At 45.5% G+C, this 17,094-nt stretch overlaps 1 protein-coding gene and 1 long non-coding RNA gene across 6 annotated transcripts in view; one reads left to right on the top strand and one right to left on the bottom strand.

Moving 5' to 3' along the window:
• Positions 1 to 17,094, bottom strand: part of dgkza (diacylglycerol kinase, zeta a) — a 790,120-nt gene that overhangs the window by 442,383 nt on the left and 330,643 nt on the right. The window contains exon 2 of one of the 5 annotated variants that reach the window (XM_072591938.1): positions 1,454 to 1,552. The exons of the other annotated variants lie outside the window; for them this stretch is intronic. Coding sequence (XP_072448039.1) covers positions 1,454 to 1,552 — 99 coding nt within the window. The remainder of the gene's footprint in view (positions 1 to 1,453; positions 1,553 to 17,094) is intronic. 5 annotated transcript variants of the gene reach the window in all.
• Positions 1 to 17,094, top strand: part of LOC140493474 (uncharacterized) — a 59,739-nt gene that overhangs the window by 23,222 nt on the left and 19,423 nt on the right. The window contains exon 2 of the long non-coding RNA XR_011963685.1: positions 12,499 to 12,683. This is a non-coding gene — a long non-coding RNA (uncharacterized lncRNA). The remainder of the gene's footprint in view (positions 1 to 12,498; positions 12,684 to 17,094) is intronic.

Below are 17,094 nucleotides of genomic sequence, written 5' to 3'. Positions count from 1 at the left end.
GACAGGCTCCAAACTGTAGGACAGAGGGAAGCATGGGTGGACGCTAGGAAATTGTTTCCGTTAGGCGAGGAGACTAGGACCCGTGGACACAGCCTTAGAATTAGAGGGGGTCAATTCAGAACAGAAATGCGGAGACATTTCTTCAGCCAGAGAGTGGTGGGCCTGTACTCAGGCGTACTCTCAGGTGTATGTTGCCGCAGAGTGCAGTGGAGGCCGGGACGCTAAATGTTTTCAAGGCAGAGATTGATAAATTCTTGATGTCACAAGGAATTAAGGGCTACGGGGAGAATGCGGGTAAGTGGAGTTGAAATACCCATCAGCCATGATTAAATGGTGGAGTGGACTCGATGGGCCGAATGGCCTTACTTCCACTCCTATGTCTTATAGTCTTATGTGGGTAACAATGACCAGCACGGTGTACACCTTGAGAGATTCTAGACTGGGATGGGGTGTAGTGTAATTTCACCAGAATGATAAAGGCCATAAAAAGGATGAGGTGCAACTGAGTTGCTGAAAATGATTGAGCAACTGGTCTCCATATCGAAAGGATGTTATGAAACTTGAAAGCAACGATATTGCCAGGGTTGGAGGATTTGAGTGACATGGAGAGGCTGAACAGGCTGGGTCTGTTTTCCCTGGAGCATCAGAGACTGAAGGGTGACCTTATAGAGGTTTATAAAATAACAAGGGGCATGGATAGGGTAAATAGACAAAGTCTTTTCCCTGGGGTCGGGGAGTCCAGAACGAGAGGGCATAGAGTGAGAGGGGAAAGATATAAAAGAGATCTAAGGGGCAACTTTTTCACATGGAATGAGCTGCCAGAGGAAGTGGTGGAGGCTGGTACAATTGCAACATTTAAGAGGCATTTGGATGGATAGATGAATAGGAAGGGTTTGGAGGGATATGGGCCAAATGCTGGCAGGTGGGACTAGATTGGGTTGGGATATCTGGTCGGCATGGACGGGTTGGACCGAAAGGTCTGTTTCTGTGATGTACATCTTTATGATTCTATAACACAATGATTTTTCTCTCTCTATCCCAGAAGGGAATCCCAGAAAATGGGATGCAAACATTTAGATTTGAAGCATTGATTAGAGGCAGCATCTTGTGGAGGGGGTTAGCCACCTTTGCCCCATCTTCGGCCGTCTACAAAGGGCAGTGAAAGTCAGGAATTCTCATTCCCAAAAGGCTCTGGAAGTTGGAACTTTCAAAACTGAGCCGTTAGCCAAGGATAGTTAGTCCAGGATCCGGAATCACGGTGGCTGGACTCAGGATTTGAGTGAATGCAGAGGCTGGTTAACCTGCTCTTGCTCCAGGAGTCAGGGGAAAGGGGGAAGGATGGGTGGAGCTAGGGGCTGTGACCTAGTCTGATCCCATGTGGGGGCCTCATAGCAGCAGGCAGCTGGCACTGGTTGCAAGGCCACTCGTGAAAGAAAAAATAAAACCCACATACTTATACACGGCGGAGCTGCGCTTTATCTTCCTGGAACCTCGGCGGCCTTGCCGCATGCCCATCAGATAAGGAATTACTCCCTTTGGCGGCAGACGGAGTCTGGTGGAAGAATTGATCTGGTTACCATGGGAACAGCAAGCTGCCTCCCACATCTCAGTGAGAAACCCCCTCGAGAATACCCCACTCCTTTCCAGAGAGGAGAGTGGGGCAGTGTTGAACACACTCTCATGCGCAGACACAGACACTGAGCTAGGTAGACAGAGATTCTCATTCAGACACAGGTACTTTTGCAAACAAACACACAGAGATATATTCTCTCACACAGTCAGAGACACCAATACTTTCAAACACACACACACAAACTTAGAGTTAAAAATCTCACAACACCAGGTTATAGTCCAACTAACACTAGCTTTCAGAGCGTCACTCCTTCATCAGGTGGTAGTGGACACACAGACACACACAATACAATCAGAGGCACAGACAGATACTCACAGACATAAAGATAAAGACAGAGACACACAGATATTCACAAATATACATACTCACACATACACTCACACACAGAGACACAAACAAACAAACAAACAAACGGTCACCTATTCTCTCTCACACAGACACAAAAGATACACTCATACACACACTTCCCCGGATACTCATAACCCACACAGAGACACAGAAATACTGGCGGACACGGTAATAGTAAAGCAGGAGGGTAGATTATCACTTGAATGGTGATAGATTGAGAAAGGGGGAGTTGCAACAAGGCATCGGTGTCCTTGTACAACAGTCACTGAAGGTAAGCATGCCGGTGCAGCAGGTGGCGAAGGCGGCAACTAATACATTGGCCTATATTGCAAGAGAATTCGAGTATGGGAGTATGGGTGGCTGGCTACTAGTATACAGCACTTAGTAAAAGTGGTTGAGGCCAAAATAGTGAATGATTTCAAGAAGGCATTAGATATAATTCTTTCAGTTAAAGTGATTGAAGAGCATTGGGTAGAAGCAGGAATGGGGACTGAATTAGGTGATCCGCCATGATTGTCTCGAATGGCACAGCAGGCTTGAAGGGCCGAATGGCCTACTCCTGCTTTCTATGTTTCCGTATAACAGAGACACAGACACACACAGACAGCCACATGTAAAATATTATAGGTTATAAAGCTAAAGTGGGTAAAGAAGGTGAAGCAGACAAAAGTAAGGGCTGCAGATGCTGGAGATCAGTGTCTAGATTAGAGTGGTGCTGGAAAAGCACAGGTGGTCAAGTAGCATCCAAGGAGCAGGAAAATCAACATTTCGGGCAAAAGCCCTTCATCAAGATTGAACATCAGAAACATCGATTTTCCTGCTCCTCAGATGCTGCCTGACCTGCTGTGCTTTTCCAGCACCACTCTGATCTTGACAAATAAAACAAAGCTCCAGGTCAACCAATATCTAACTGACTGGCAGCGCAGTCTCAAGGGACTGAATGGTCTCCTTCTGTTCCTACAAATTCCACTCAGAGGGAAACAAAAACCAGCAGAGCTTTGGGAATGGGATCGTGCAATCCCCTGTGCGGATCGCAGTGGAAATCACTAGGCATGTTACAATCCTAACACACCACAGAGATGCGAATACAGCCTCGTCCACCCTGTACTCTGTGTTAGGCTGCTTGATATCGAGATACACAACCCTCTAAATTGTGCATGTACATCTTATATGTGGTCTTTTACCTTTCACACACATACATGGCCATTCCATTTTTCATACATGTTCACATCACCTTACTGAACTGAGCACTTTGTGATCATTTTACATAGGCTCATACTTCATTTACTGAGTTTTATAGTTAGAGACAGAGAGGCAGACAGAACTAAAAACACACAGTTCACCACATTTGAGGTTTCTGCCCAGCTCTCTGTTTAAATTAAATGCCCCATCACATCCTATATAGCTTACAACACTGTCAGCATCCCAGGAACCAGAAATAACCCTCTTTCTTTGCATGAGTAAACACCACCCCTACCCATTCCGATATTAGAGTCATAAGATTAGGGAAAGTTCGCCTTTGTTTCCATTTGAAAACAGGCTCTCAATTTTGTGACTGTCCTAACTCCTCCTGCGGTTACAGTAACAGCCTCACCCTCCTCTGCCCTCCACCTCACTTTCACCAGACCCTCAATGCCGTCCTTTTGTCCATGAAACCCTTACAATCATCTCAGCTTCTCAGGCATCATCTCTGCCTCATGACTCTCCCCTCCACCTTCTCCACCCCCACAACCAACTCTGGACCCCTGTGCCTTCTTCATAAACATTGTGTTATTCCCAGAGTTTCCCCCCAACCCCTCATCTCAAATCTTCCCTCATCTGACCTCCTTGAACCTCTTCTTCCCTTCGATATCAAGTCTCTCCAATCTGTACTGGCCCAACCTAGGATCACTCCCTACCCGTCCCCTGAGAGACCAAATCAGTTTCCTTGCTCTTGTACCAAACTTTATTCGATCCTCCTTTCCCTGCTCTTGAAATCACCTCAAGGGATTGACTTTTCCAATGCTCTTCCAGCTCCCATCTCTGTCCCAATCATCCACAAGCTCACAGTCCTCATTTTCCAACCTTCCCTTCCCGTCCGACCATGGTGATCTTCACTCAGAATCCCTGCTCTTCAACTCCAATCTTCAATCCGCATTCCACTGACTGCCAGCCTCTTTACCAGACACTCTGTTCCAGCCCTCTCTTTGCGGCCACTCTGCCCCCTTTCCCATTTGACAAATCCCCTTCCTTCTGATTCGTGCCTTCAGTTTCCCACCCTGGCCTCTGCATTCCTCCCCCCTCTCTGTCTCCCTCACTTTTGTATATCCTTGAAGAGCTCAGTGACTTCCTATGGCCTGAAAGAAAATCTGCAAAACTACAAGCTCACGTCAGACACATTTTGAAGGGCGAATCTATTGTTCAAATGTTACCCACTGAGCTTCTCCATATGCGCAAACACATACACCCGCATACACTGTTAGATACACTTGCTTTCCCTGCTCCTTACACATTCAGACAGGATAAAATATAAACACAGACGGGGACACAGACACAGATAAAATTAGTGATCCAGTGTTAAACCTTCGATTCACATTAATGCAACTCTGAAAAATACATAGAGGCACATCTTCTATCTCATGATATTGTCTCCGTCATTTGAAGCAACCTGGAACTGTCCTGTGGGAACAGTGCAACAACTTGCCTTACAATTTGATCAACAGGATACAGTGTAGAGGCTCAGAGTATTGGGATTGGTAATTAGAAGGTCCAGTTGGTACTGTTCAGCCACTGGGCCAGGGAGAACACCAGAATAAATGCACTACATAAATGAATGGTCCTGTTGCGATGGTGAATTGATATAAACGACTCACTGAGCCAGAGTCAGACAGTCTGTACAGGCAGTTACTGTAACTTTGGAAGTTACTCCAGTCAGAAGGGTCAGGTATCCTTCTTAATCCACATACCAATGCGCCACTCGCCCAAGCCAGGCACTAACAGATGTCTTCTCTCAGTCCAACCTCAGCACGTACAGAATTCGCTCGGATTGTGGTATTTTCCATTGTGCAGGAATTTTCTGACCTGTATCTCTTCTCAACCAGTAAGGAGTGGAGAAAGTGAACAGCCACCTGCACATAATCTCAAAACAAATCATTCGCGCATTCCCAAATCATCCAATCTCCATGGTTTTACTCAGAACCAAAAGATGTGTACAGGGTGACCCCCATATCCATGGAAGCGTTTTGTGCAGTTTCAATTACCCGCAAATTACCGCGTCCCGGACACATTACAGGGAACCAGAGACCAGGAGGCTGCTGGGAAGGCACGTTTCTCATTGGAATGAATGGGTTCGCTCCTATCCTGGTTTTGGGCTTCCATAATAGATCCTGGAATGTATCTGCCGTGGGTACAGGGTGGGGGAGGGGAACTACTGTATATGCTAAAAACAAAAACAGAAATCGCTGGCAAAGCTCAGCAGGTCTGGCAGCATCTGTGGAGATAGTGAAGACTGCAGATGAAGTCCTGATGAAGGGTCATGCCCAAAACATTGACTCTCTCGGAAGCTGCCTGACCTGCTGTGATTTTTCCAGCACCACACTTTATCAGCATCTGTGGAGAGAAATTAAAGTTAATGTATCGAGTCAAGTGACCCTTCCTCGTGTGTATACTGTATATAATAACCAGCCCGGCCCAAACACACACATCATGGTTTTAAGACCATAAAGGCGTAGGAGTGGAAGGAAGGCCATTTGGCCCATCGAGTCCGCTCCAATTTTAAAAATATATCCCTCAATTCAACAATCGCACTTCGTAGCCTCTGACTCCATCTTTTTCAGATGCAATCTCTTGCCATTTCCTCCTCCTCTGGACCCCCTCTTTCACCTCTTTGTCCACCCCATTACCATCTCCCTTATGCAGACCTTCAGGTCCTGACTGTTCCCTCACCTCTGCTCCAAACTTTGTGAAGGCTTCCGAGCCCTTTCTCAGCTCAGGCAAAAGAGTCAAGAGATCAACTCCGCTTCCCTATCCATCGACATTGCCGCATCCGGCACTTACTCGTTTCATTTTGCGTTTCTAGCGTCCGCCAAGATTTTGTTTCCGTTTTGATGGTAGGCACACAATAATTACCGAGCCCCTGTGAATTGAACCTGCTGACCGTTACTCAGGTGAACATGTGACTCTGGGAGAATGTTCTAGAGAGCGCTGGCTGCCAACAACAAACAAAAATGGTAGCCACCGTGGAACTGAACCAAGCTCACCTTTCCAACACCTGGACAGGAGCATTTGCAAACATGCCACAACCACAATCTGCATTTGTAAGGTACCTGTTAACGTAGGAAAACGTCCTGAGACTTTTCTCATGAGAAAAAAAATCAGACAAATAAAAAAAAATCGCGCAGAGTTGAAGAAGCAGACTGAGGGACCAAAGAGGCAGATTGCACAGCAGTGCTCACGAAACATTTTCACCCTTTCTTTTTAAACGGAATCACACCTTGTATCGTCCCAGAGTGAAGTTTTGGGGCTAATAAGAGCTTTGCTGAGCACGGCTTTAGATTTTAATTAGACGAAGGAGTTTGGTGGAAAAAGTAATTGATAGTGGGGGAGGGGGAAAGAGGTGGAGTTCCCCACAACGACAAAAAAAACAGCAGAAAACAGTTTCCCCACAACAGAAAAAAAGAGCAGCCTACCTACTCAAGTTTATTTTTCTCACAACAATCAAGCCTCAAAGAACTGTCCTTCAGGCCACGCCCACCATTTTTAAAAAAGCAAACTTTTAAAAGGGGCCGTCCAGTTGTCAAATAACAACAGTCCATGCCATCCTACATTGCTACCTCAGTGCTCACTACCTCCAAAGAGCATGGAATAAAGACCACAATCAGATCAGCTATGACCTTATTGGCTCAAATGTCTTTTCCACCTCACCCCCAACCTCTCATTCCCCCTCACCCAGCAACAATCTGCACCAAATCACCGGTGTCGAGATTAATGGGGTGCTGGAAAAGCACAGCAGGTCAGGCAGCATCCGAGGAGCAGGAAAATCGACATTTCGGGCAAAAGCCCTTCATCAGGAAGGGAGGCAGGGAGCCTCCAGGGTGGACAGATAAATGGGAGGGAGGGTGGGCTGGGGAGAAGGTAGCCAAGAGTACAATGGGATTATGGGGGTGGGGATGAAGGTGATACGTCAGAGAGAAGGATGGAACGGATAGGTAGGAAGGAAGATTGGCAGGTAGGACAGGTCATGAGGATGATGCTGAGCTGGAAGGTGGGTGGGGGGGGTGGGCGTGGGGGGTGCGGGGGGGTGTGGGGGGTGCGGGGGGGTGTGGGGGGTGCGGGGGGGTGCGGGGGGGTGGGGAGGGGAGGGAAAAATGAGGAAACTGGTAAAGTCCACATTGGTGCCCTGGGGTTGGAGTGTTCTGAGGTGGAAGATGAGGCGTTCTTCCTCCAGGTGTCAGGTGGTGAGGGAGTGGCGGCGGAGGAGGCCCAGGACCTGCATGTCCTTGTTGTAGTGGGAGGAGGAGTTGAAATGTAGGGCCACAGGGCAGTGGGTTGATTTGTATGGGTGTCCCAGAGATGTTCTCTAAAGTGCTCTGTATGACGACACCCAGTCTCCCCAATTTAAAGGAAACTGCATCGGGAGCAACAGATACTGTGCTTTTCCAGCACCACTCTAATCTAGACTCGGATCTCCAGCATCTGCAGTCCTCACTTTTACCTGACCAATTCATCAGTGAAGTCTCAAGGTCCAATTCATCACACAATATTTCCCAGGCCCTGATTTAATCCTGTTTCAATGTAGGAGGATTTGGAGGTTTTGGGAAGGCAGTACATGCCTTTGGGGAAGGCAGTTGGTCATTTCTACCTAGACTTGACTACATGTAAGTCGAGAGAGTGGTCCTGGAAAAGCACAGCAGGTTGGTGGCACAGTGGTTAGCGCTGCTACTTCACAGCGCCAGAGACCCGGATTCAATTCCCGCCTCAGGCAACTGACTGTGTGGAGTTTGCACATTCTCCCCGTGTCTGCGTGGGTTTCCCCCGGGTGCTCTGGTTTCCTCCCACAGTCCAAAAATGTGCAGGTTAGGTGAATTGACCATGCTAAATTGCCCGTTGTGTTAGGTAAAGAGGTGAATGTAGGGGAATGGGTCTGTGTGGGTTGCGCTTCAGCAGGTCAGTGTGGACTTGTTGGGCCGAAGGGCCTGTTTCCACACTGTAAGTAATCTAATCTAATCTAATCTAGGTCAGGCAGCATCCGAGGAGCAGGAGAATCGACGTTTCGGGCACAAGCTCTTCATCAGGAATGAGGCTGGGAGCCTCAGGTGTGGAGAGATAAATGGGAGGGGGTTGGGCTGGGGAGAAGGTAGCCGAGAGTGCAATAGGTGGGTGGAGGTGGGGGTAAAGGTGATAGGTGGGAGGTCCGCTCCACCCTGACTACATGTGACCCCAAAACACCAATGAGTTGACCGTTACCTGGCTCTTAAGAAGAGGTCTTATCAATGACTCAGACAGGACCGTTCCTAGCAGGTCAAGGGTTAGAACAACCACCTTCTCAAGGCAATTTGGGATGGGTTATAAATACCAGCCCTGTCACAAGTGCACATCGCTGTAAATGTAGGTAAGACCACAAAAAATTGGAACCAGCAGAAGGCCATTCAGCCCCTCAAGCCTGTTCTGCCATTGAATAGGATAAGGGCTATTCCAGCATGTCCCACGTCCATTTTCCTGACCTTTCCCCATAACCTTTGACTCCCTGACTAATCGAGCATCTACCTCAGCCACAAAAGACAAGAGGACTCTACCTCCACAGCTCTGTGTCAAGGGGTTCCAAAGACAGAGAAGAAATTCCTTACCTCTGTCTTAAACTGGCACCTCTTTATTCTGAGACTGTGCCCTTTGGTCCTAGACTGTCCCAGGAGAGGAAACATCAGTATTTACCATGTCCCTTAAGAATCCTGTATATTTCAATGAGATCACCTCTCATTCTTCTAAATTCCAATGGGTGGACTCCCAACCTGCTTAGCCTTTGCTCAGAAGACCATACGGCAAGGGGGCTGTTATCCAAGTGAACCTTGCCTGAACTGCCTCCAATGAAATGATATCTTTGCTTACATAAGGAGACCAAAACTGTTCATAGTACTCCAGATGTGATCTCAACCTTCACAGCTGCATTAAAGACTTCCCTACTCTCATACACTAACCCCCTTGAAATAAGGGCCAACATTCCATTTGCCTTCCTAATTACCAGCTGCACCTATGTGCTAGCTTTCCGTATTTTGTGTACAAATTCTCCCACATTCCTCTGTGTTGCAACTTTCTGCAGTTTTTCTCCATTTAAATAATATTGTGCTCTTTTGTTCTCCCACTCAAAATTAACAACTTCACATTTTCCCACATCATACTTCATTTGCCAACTTTTTGCCCACTTACTTCACCCCTCAGTATCACTCCGCAAACTGTATCCCTCTTGCAAAGATCTATGAAAATGAATTGGATTTAAAGAATCATTATAGATATAAATAGAAAGCAGGAATTATCAACAGTGCTTCGTCCAGAGGCCTACTGAACATGTTACCTAGTAGTTTGACGAAACGTCTGGAAATGAACCTTCCAGCTCAGCTAGCACACCTACATCCAGAACCACTACAGAGTCATAGTGATGTACAGCACAGAAACAGACCCTTCTGTCCAACTTCTCCATGCCGACCAGATATCCTAAATTGATCTAGTCCCGTTTTCCAGCCACCCGGCCCATATCCCTCTAAACCCTTCCTATTCATATTCCCATCCAGAAGCCTTTTAAATGTTGTCATTGTACCAGCCTCCACCACTTCCTCTGTCAGTTCATTCTATACATGCACCGCCTTCTGTGTGAAAACGTTGCCCCTTAGGTCCTTTTTAAATCTTTCCCCTCTCATCCTGAACCTATGCCCTCTAGTTCTGGACTCCCCCACCCAGAGAAAATATCTTGTCTATTTCCCCTTTTCAGGCCCTTCATGATTTCATAAACCTCTAAGTTCACCCCTCAGCTCCCGACGGTTCCAGCCTATTCAGCCTCTCCCCATATCTTAACCCCTCCAAACCTAGCAACATGCTGGAAAGTCTCAAAATCCTTCCTAAAGGAAAGCATACTAAAAGCCTTCTTCACTATCCTATCTACCTGAGACTTCACTTTCAAGGAACTATGATAGGATCTGCAAGTCCCACTGTATGACAAGATGACAGAAAGATTTCGTGCTGAATGGCTGTAATTATATTACCAGCTGATCACTTGAATTAAATCCTTCTCTTCTTAAACAACAAGAGTTAGGAATTTAATTCTGTCGTTCCTCCACTGCCCTAAGGCTATCAGCTAACATATATTAACATGCCTGAGTTAGCTGAGACACAATGCTGGAACACTCACAGGCTGAAACCTTAATAAACTTAGGCTATTATTAATAGCCCTGGGAAATTAGCAAGCAATGTCCATAAATAGGATTTTGAAGCTGTGCCATTGGATCTCATGTTGTGCAGCTCAAATTTCACAGGCACATTGTCCGCAAATACAACATCTTCTTGGTTTACCGCCATTTAACGTAGCTGAGGCACTTCACACGAGTGATATCAATAAAAACACTGAATCACTCAGATATCAGGCTAGATGACAGAAGCTTGATCACAGAGGTTGGTTTTAAGGAGTACCTTTAAAGAGAAGTGAGGGGTGTAGAAGGTTATGAAGGAAATTCCAGAGTCAAAGCAATTAAAAGCATTACTGTCAATGATGAACATTGGGGGTATGCAAAAAGCCAAGACTGGAAGACTGCAGAGATCATGTCGACATGTGGGTCTGAAGGAGGTTACAGTGACGGAGATAGTGAGGATTTGGAGGGATTTCCAAACAGGGATGAGACTTTTAAAATTGTGACATGGTTAGTCAAAGAGCAAGCAAAGGTGACAAGGTTTCACCTGAGCTAAGGAAAGGTAGCAGAGTCTTGGACATGCGCAGGTGTCTGCGGGATGCAAGGTGGGAAAATTAGAAGACTGGAACAGTAAAATCTAGATGGGTACATGAATAGGAAGGGTTTAAGAGGGATATGGACCAAATGCTGGCAAATGGGACTAGGTCAGATCGGGATGTCTGGTCGGCGCAGACGAGTTGGATCGAAGGGTGTGTTTCCGTGCTGTACAATTCTAAAGTCTCAAAGTAACAAAGGCATGAGAATTTTAGCAGCAGATGAGGTATGGTAGGCTCAGAGGCGCACATTATGATAGAGAGGGGGTAAGCAATGGAGGTATTAGCAATAGAATAGATTTGTGGCAGAAAAGCCATCTGTGCTTCCAACATCAAAGTGACTAAGGAACCTTCCTCTGCAATGACCAGGAAAGCGAAGGGTTGTCATGGATCTTAGACAATGGCTTCAGTCTTCCTGACACTGAACAGAAATGTGAGAAATCACAGTCGGAGAGATACAGAGAGGTTGTGGGCAAACTAAAGTTCAATATCAGCATTCATGTGAAAGGTTTTCAAATGAGGTCACCATGGGTCAACATGTAGGTGAAAAATAAAGGGAGGACAAGGGTAGATCTTTCAGGATCTCCAGTGCAGGAGGAGGAAGATAAGTCACTAAAGGTAACGCATGTTTTAAATTTGATATTCAGGAAATGAACAACATACATGTTTGCTTCAGGAGCAGACCATTTAGCCTTTGAAGCAGGCTAGGACAGCTCCACCCCACTGAATCAAGGGGAGGGGTATCTAACAGGGACAGGCTCAAAGATGGCCAATTGGTCAAGAAGGGTAGGCCTATGATGGTCACAGTCACTAATAATGCTGTTGCAGCTTGAACAAAGGCTGTTCTGGTATGGAGCCTGATCCAAAAAACTGGTTGGAAGGCAATCAGACTTGGAAGTGTGAGAAATATGGACCCAGGTTTTGGGAACTTCTTCAAGCACCTGAAGGAAAGGGATGGGACAGTAGTTTGCAAAGACCGAGGGGGCAAGGACTGGTATTTTTGAGGAGAGGGCTAATGAAGTAGGGTTTGAGGATTGGGGGGGGGGGGGGGGGGGATGATTTTACCTGACCAGATAGAATGATTAACAATATCAGTTAATGTAGCAAAGCTGAGTACTGAGTCACTTGGTCAGAGTGGGGCTGAGGGGGCAGTGGCTGACTCTCACACATAGGACAAAGTTGGAAAGAGCACTGCAGGAGCTGCGAGAAAATTTAGAAAAGAGGTGAGTTCAAGGACAAGGTGGGCAGGGAACATTTTGTGAAACTAATGGGGCTAAAGGGAGGGAAGCAGCGAAGATAGCTGAAGGAATTGTGAATCTTGTCCAAGAACGCCTTGCAGTTATAACTGGAGGTGGAGCTAAAGGCTGCAGGGGAGGTGATTAAAGAAGATTGTCTACAATGAAGAGAAGCTGGAGGTTAACTGTGCATTCATAACATAGAATCCCAAAATGTTTACAGATCAGGAAGAGGCTATTTCTCCCATTGCATCTGACTTCACCTCGTGCCATTCCCCTATTTTTTACCTGTACTCTTCCACATTCTTCCTTTTCAGATAACAACCCAATCCCTTCACGAGTGCCTCAACTGAACTTGCCTCCACTGCACTCCCAGCTAGTACATTCTACAGCCTGGCTCAGTGAAGCAGTTTTTCTTGGATGAGCATTGATTAGTGCATGGTTTTATTGAGATGGGGAGCATAACTCAGCAATGTTTGAAGTGGTACAGCCAGATGGCCAGGTGAGTTGCTTGCCAGGGCACATTGAATTCTGCCCTCTGCTGGATTTAAGAGAATACCAAAGGAAATGACTGGGGAGTGTGAGGGAGCACATTAGGGGGGGGCTCACATTTCAAATGGAGTAAAGGACATTGACACTGGTGGAGGAAGCAAATTTGAAAAGATTGGGCAAGATGTTGGGGTAAATCACAAAGTGGCATTTAGGTGACATCAACTACAGGTTTTAAAAGCTTTTATTTAAGAAGGAAAAGTAATTAGTTATGAGACAACAAGTTAAGGAGGAAGATAGTGCAACTAGTCTGAATTATAACACAGTAATGATACGAGGATGGGAATAGATGATGTATTTAGAGATTAGGTAGGAAAGTGAACTGACTAAAGCCGTAACAACAGAGTTACAAGGTTATGGCACATGGTTACAGACAGATAAATATGTAAATAAAATGACAATTCACTAAAGTGGAGTAAGGCAGACTTCACAAAACAGCTCAAACTGTTATACATCACTGTTCACCAGATATTACTTAATCTGTGCAATGCTATTTAACATTAGACTTGAGGAAGGTGTATGAATCAAAAGTACATGAATCTGCCACTGAAACAGTACACCTCAAACCATCTGTAATATGTGGTTTGATGCACTTCCTCTTCAAAATCCCATGTGTAAACCAAGCTGTCTGGAGGCTGGGTCAGTCCAGGTTTAATTTCTATTGTTCTGATTGACACCATTCTGGCTACAAGTAAACACTAGAGGGCAGTGCCTGGCCCAGCCACAAGAGTCAGTCTGGGTACACTATCAGCAGGTTCCATTTGTTTTCAGGTTCCCAAAGAATAGGCAGCAACATGCAGCACAGCAGTTGACAGGCACAATTGCATTCAGAAAGCAGGTCACCGGGACATAACTTTAAAGGCCTGTTATCGCCATATGCAGGCCACTGCAGAGAAATACAGAACTACAACACACCAGGCACTTATTTAGGACACTTACTCTGTTAGATAATTAGTGGTAGAACTGCGTAAGATAGGGCTACAGGCACTAGATATATCATACCAGTTACTATTTAATACAGGATTCCTCCTCCATAGTCAGACTGCTGTATTTTTTTTATTCATTTATGGGAATGTGGGCATCACAGACTATGCCTACATTTACTGCCCACTCCTAATAGCCCAGAAGGCAGTCAAAAGTGAACCACATTTTTTGCAAGGTTTGTAGCTCAGGTTGAGGTTTAGGGTGTAGGTTTGCTCGCTGAGCTGTAGGTTTGATATCCAGACATTTCATTACCTGTCTAGGTAACATCATCAGTGGTGACCTCCAAGTGAAGCAAAGCTGTTGTCTCCTGCTTTCTATTTATATCTTTCTCCTAGATGGGGTTCCTGGGGTTTGTGGTGTTGTCATTTCCTGTTCATTTTCTGAGGGGTTGATAGATGGCATCTAGATCTATGTGTTTGTTTATGGCATTGTGGTTGGAGTACCAGGTCTCTAGGAATTCTCTGGCATGTCTTTGCTTAGCCTGTCCCAGGATAGATGTGTTGTCCCAGTCAAAATGGTGGTTTTTTTCATCCGTGTGTAGGGCTACGAGGGAGAGAGGGTCGTGTCTTTTTGTGGCTAGCTGGTGTTCGTGTACCCAGGTAGCTAACTTTCTTCTTGTTTGTCCTATGTAGTGTTTGTGACAGTCCTTGCATGGAATTTTGTAGATGACGTTGGTTTTGTCCATAGGTTGTACTGGGTCTTTTAAGTTTGTTAGTTTCTGTTTGAGAGTGTTGGTGGGTCTGTTTGCTACTAGGATTACTAGCCCTACCAACTATCAAACCAAAACTCTGGGTCTGCTACGTAGATGACACCTTTGTCATCACAAAACGAAACAAGATAGAAGAGACATTTAACATCATCAACAACACCCTCACAGGCATAAAGTTCACCAAGGAGGAAGAAACCGACAACATACTCGCATTCCTGGACGTCACAGTCAAAAGAAAGGACAACGGAGAACTACAAACCTGCGTATACAGAAAACCGACAAACACTGACCAAATGCTTAACTACACCAGCAACCATCCCAACACACACAAACGAAGCTGTATCAGAGCACTATTCCAACAAGCCACCACACACTGCAGCACAGATAAACTTTGGAAAACAGAGGAGAACCACCTATACAACGTATTCAAGAAGAACGAATACTCAAAAAATACAGTGTGCAGATTCCTCAAGAACAAACCACAACAAGCAGACCAAACAAAGCCAGAAACCCTAACCACCTTACCATACATCAAAGAAGTTTTAAAAATTACAACCAGACTACTAAGACCCCTCAGAATCCCAGTAGCACACAAACCCACCAACACTCTCAAACAAAAACTAACAAACTTAAAAAACCCAGTACAACCCATGGCCAACCCAACGTCATAGAACATAGAACAGTACAGCACAGAACAGGCCCTTCAGCCCACAATGTTGTGCCGACCATTGATCCTCATGTATGCACCCTCAAATTTCTGTGACCATATGCATGTCCAGTCATCTCTTAAATGTCCCCAATGATTTTGCTTCCACAACTGCTGCTGGCAACGCATTCCATGCTCTCTCAACTTTCTGTGTAAAGAACCCGCCTCTGACATCCCTTCTATACTTTCCTCCAACCAGCTTAAAACTATGACCCCTCATGTTAGCCATTTCTGCCCTGGGAAATAATCTCTGGCTATCGACTCTATCTATGCCTCACATTATCTTGTATACCTCAATTAGGTCCCCTCTCCTCCTTTTCTCCAATGAAAAAAGTTCGAACTCAGTCAACCTCTCTTCATAAGATAAGCCCTCCAGTCCAGGCAGCATCCTGGTAAACCTCCTCTGAACCCTCTCCAAAGCATCCACATCTTTCCTATAATAGGGCAACCAGAACTGGACGCAGTATTCCAAGTGCGGTCTGACCAAAGTTTTATAGAGCTGCAACAAGATCTCATGACTCTTAAACTCAATCCCCCTGTTAATGAAAGCCAAAACACCATATGCGTTCTTAACAACCCTGTCCAATTGAGTGGCCATTTTAAGGGATCTATGTACCTGCACACCAATATCCCTCTGTTCCTCCACACTGCCAAGGATCCTATCCTTAATCCTGTACTCAGCTTTCAAATTCGACCTTCCAAAATGCACCACCTCGCATTTATCCATGTTGAACTCCATCTGCCACCTCTCAGCCCATCTCTGCATCCTGTCAATGTCCCGCTGCAGCCTATAACAGTTCTCTATATTGTCAACAACACCTCCAACCTTTGTGTCGTCTGCAAACTTGCTGACCCATCCTTCAATCCCAAAATTCATCTACAAAATTTCATGCAAGAACTGTCACAAACACTACGTAGGACAAAGAGGAAGAAAGTTAGCCACCAGGATACACAAACACCAGCTAGCCACAAAAAGACACGACCCTCTCTCCCTCGTAGCCCTACACACGGATGAAGAAAACCACCATTTCGACTGGGACAGGCTAAGCAAAGACATGCTAAAGAATTCCTAGAGGCCTGGCATTCCAACCACAACGCCATAAACAAACACATAGACCTAGATGCCATCTATCAACCCCTCAGAAAATGAACAGGAAATGACATCACCACAAACCACAGGAACCCCATCCAGGAGAAAAGATATAAATGGAAAGCAGGAGACAACAGCTTTGCTTCACTTGGAGGTCGCCACTGATGATGTTACCTAGCCAGGTAATGAAACGTCTGGATATCAAACCTACACCCTAAGTGAACCACATTGTTACGGGCATGGAGTCACATTTAGGTTCCTTCAACTGCCTTTGCTGGTTCCGTCCCTTTAACTCACTAGTTTCACAAAATGTTTCCCACCGCCTTTTCCTTGAACTCACCTCTTTCCCAAGTTCTCTCTCATCTCCGACAGCTGTCTTTTCAACTTTGTCCTATGCATGAGACTAGTTAAGAGCAGCAGATTTCCTTTTCTAAAGGACTGAGGAAGGGACCCGAAATGTTGACTTTGATTTCTCTCCACAGATGCTGCCAGACCTGCTGAGCTTTTCCAGCAACTTCTGTTTTTGTTTCTGATAATAGTGACATGGTCATCTTTAAAGTAGCTTTTTATTCCATTTTGTTTTAATCTTGAATTTAAATTTCACCATCTATCATGTTGGGATTCGAACATTAGCCTGGTGTTAACACTCTGCCACCACCTCCTTCTGATTGGCTGAATATAAAAGCAGTAGTATGATAATTTGACCTGTGCCCAACAATGGATATGGGATCTGTGTGAACAGGACAAAAAAAAGGGATTTCTTTTAACCAATGGAACTGAAGGATTCTTATTGAGAGTGCAAGTGAAAATATTTCTGTGAATAAAGAAATTGAAACCAGCAAGATTACATCAAGAGAGTGATAAAGAATCAGAAG

Source organism: Chiloscyllium punctatum, chromosome 22, assembly GCF_047496795.1.
Source record: "Chiloscyllium punctatum isolate Juve2018m chromosome 22, sChiPun1.3, whole genome shotgun sequence".
Classification (NCBI taxonomy): domain Eukaryota; kingdom Metazoa; phylum Chordata; class Chondrichthyes; order Orectolobiformes; family Hemiscylliidae; genus Chiloscyllium; species Chiloscyllium punctatum.
The sequence above is the reverse complement of the archived record's forward strand: the minus strand, read 5'-3'. Positions and strand labels throughout refer to the sequence as shown.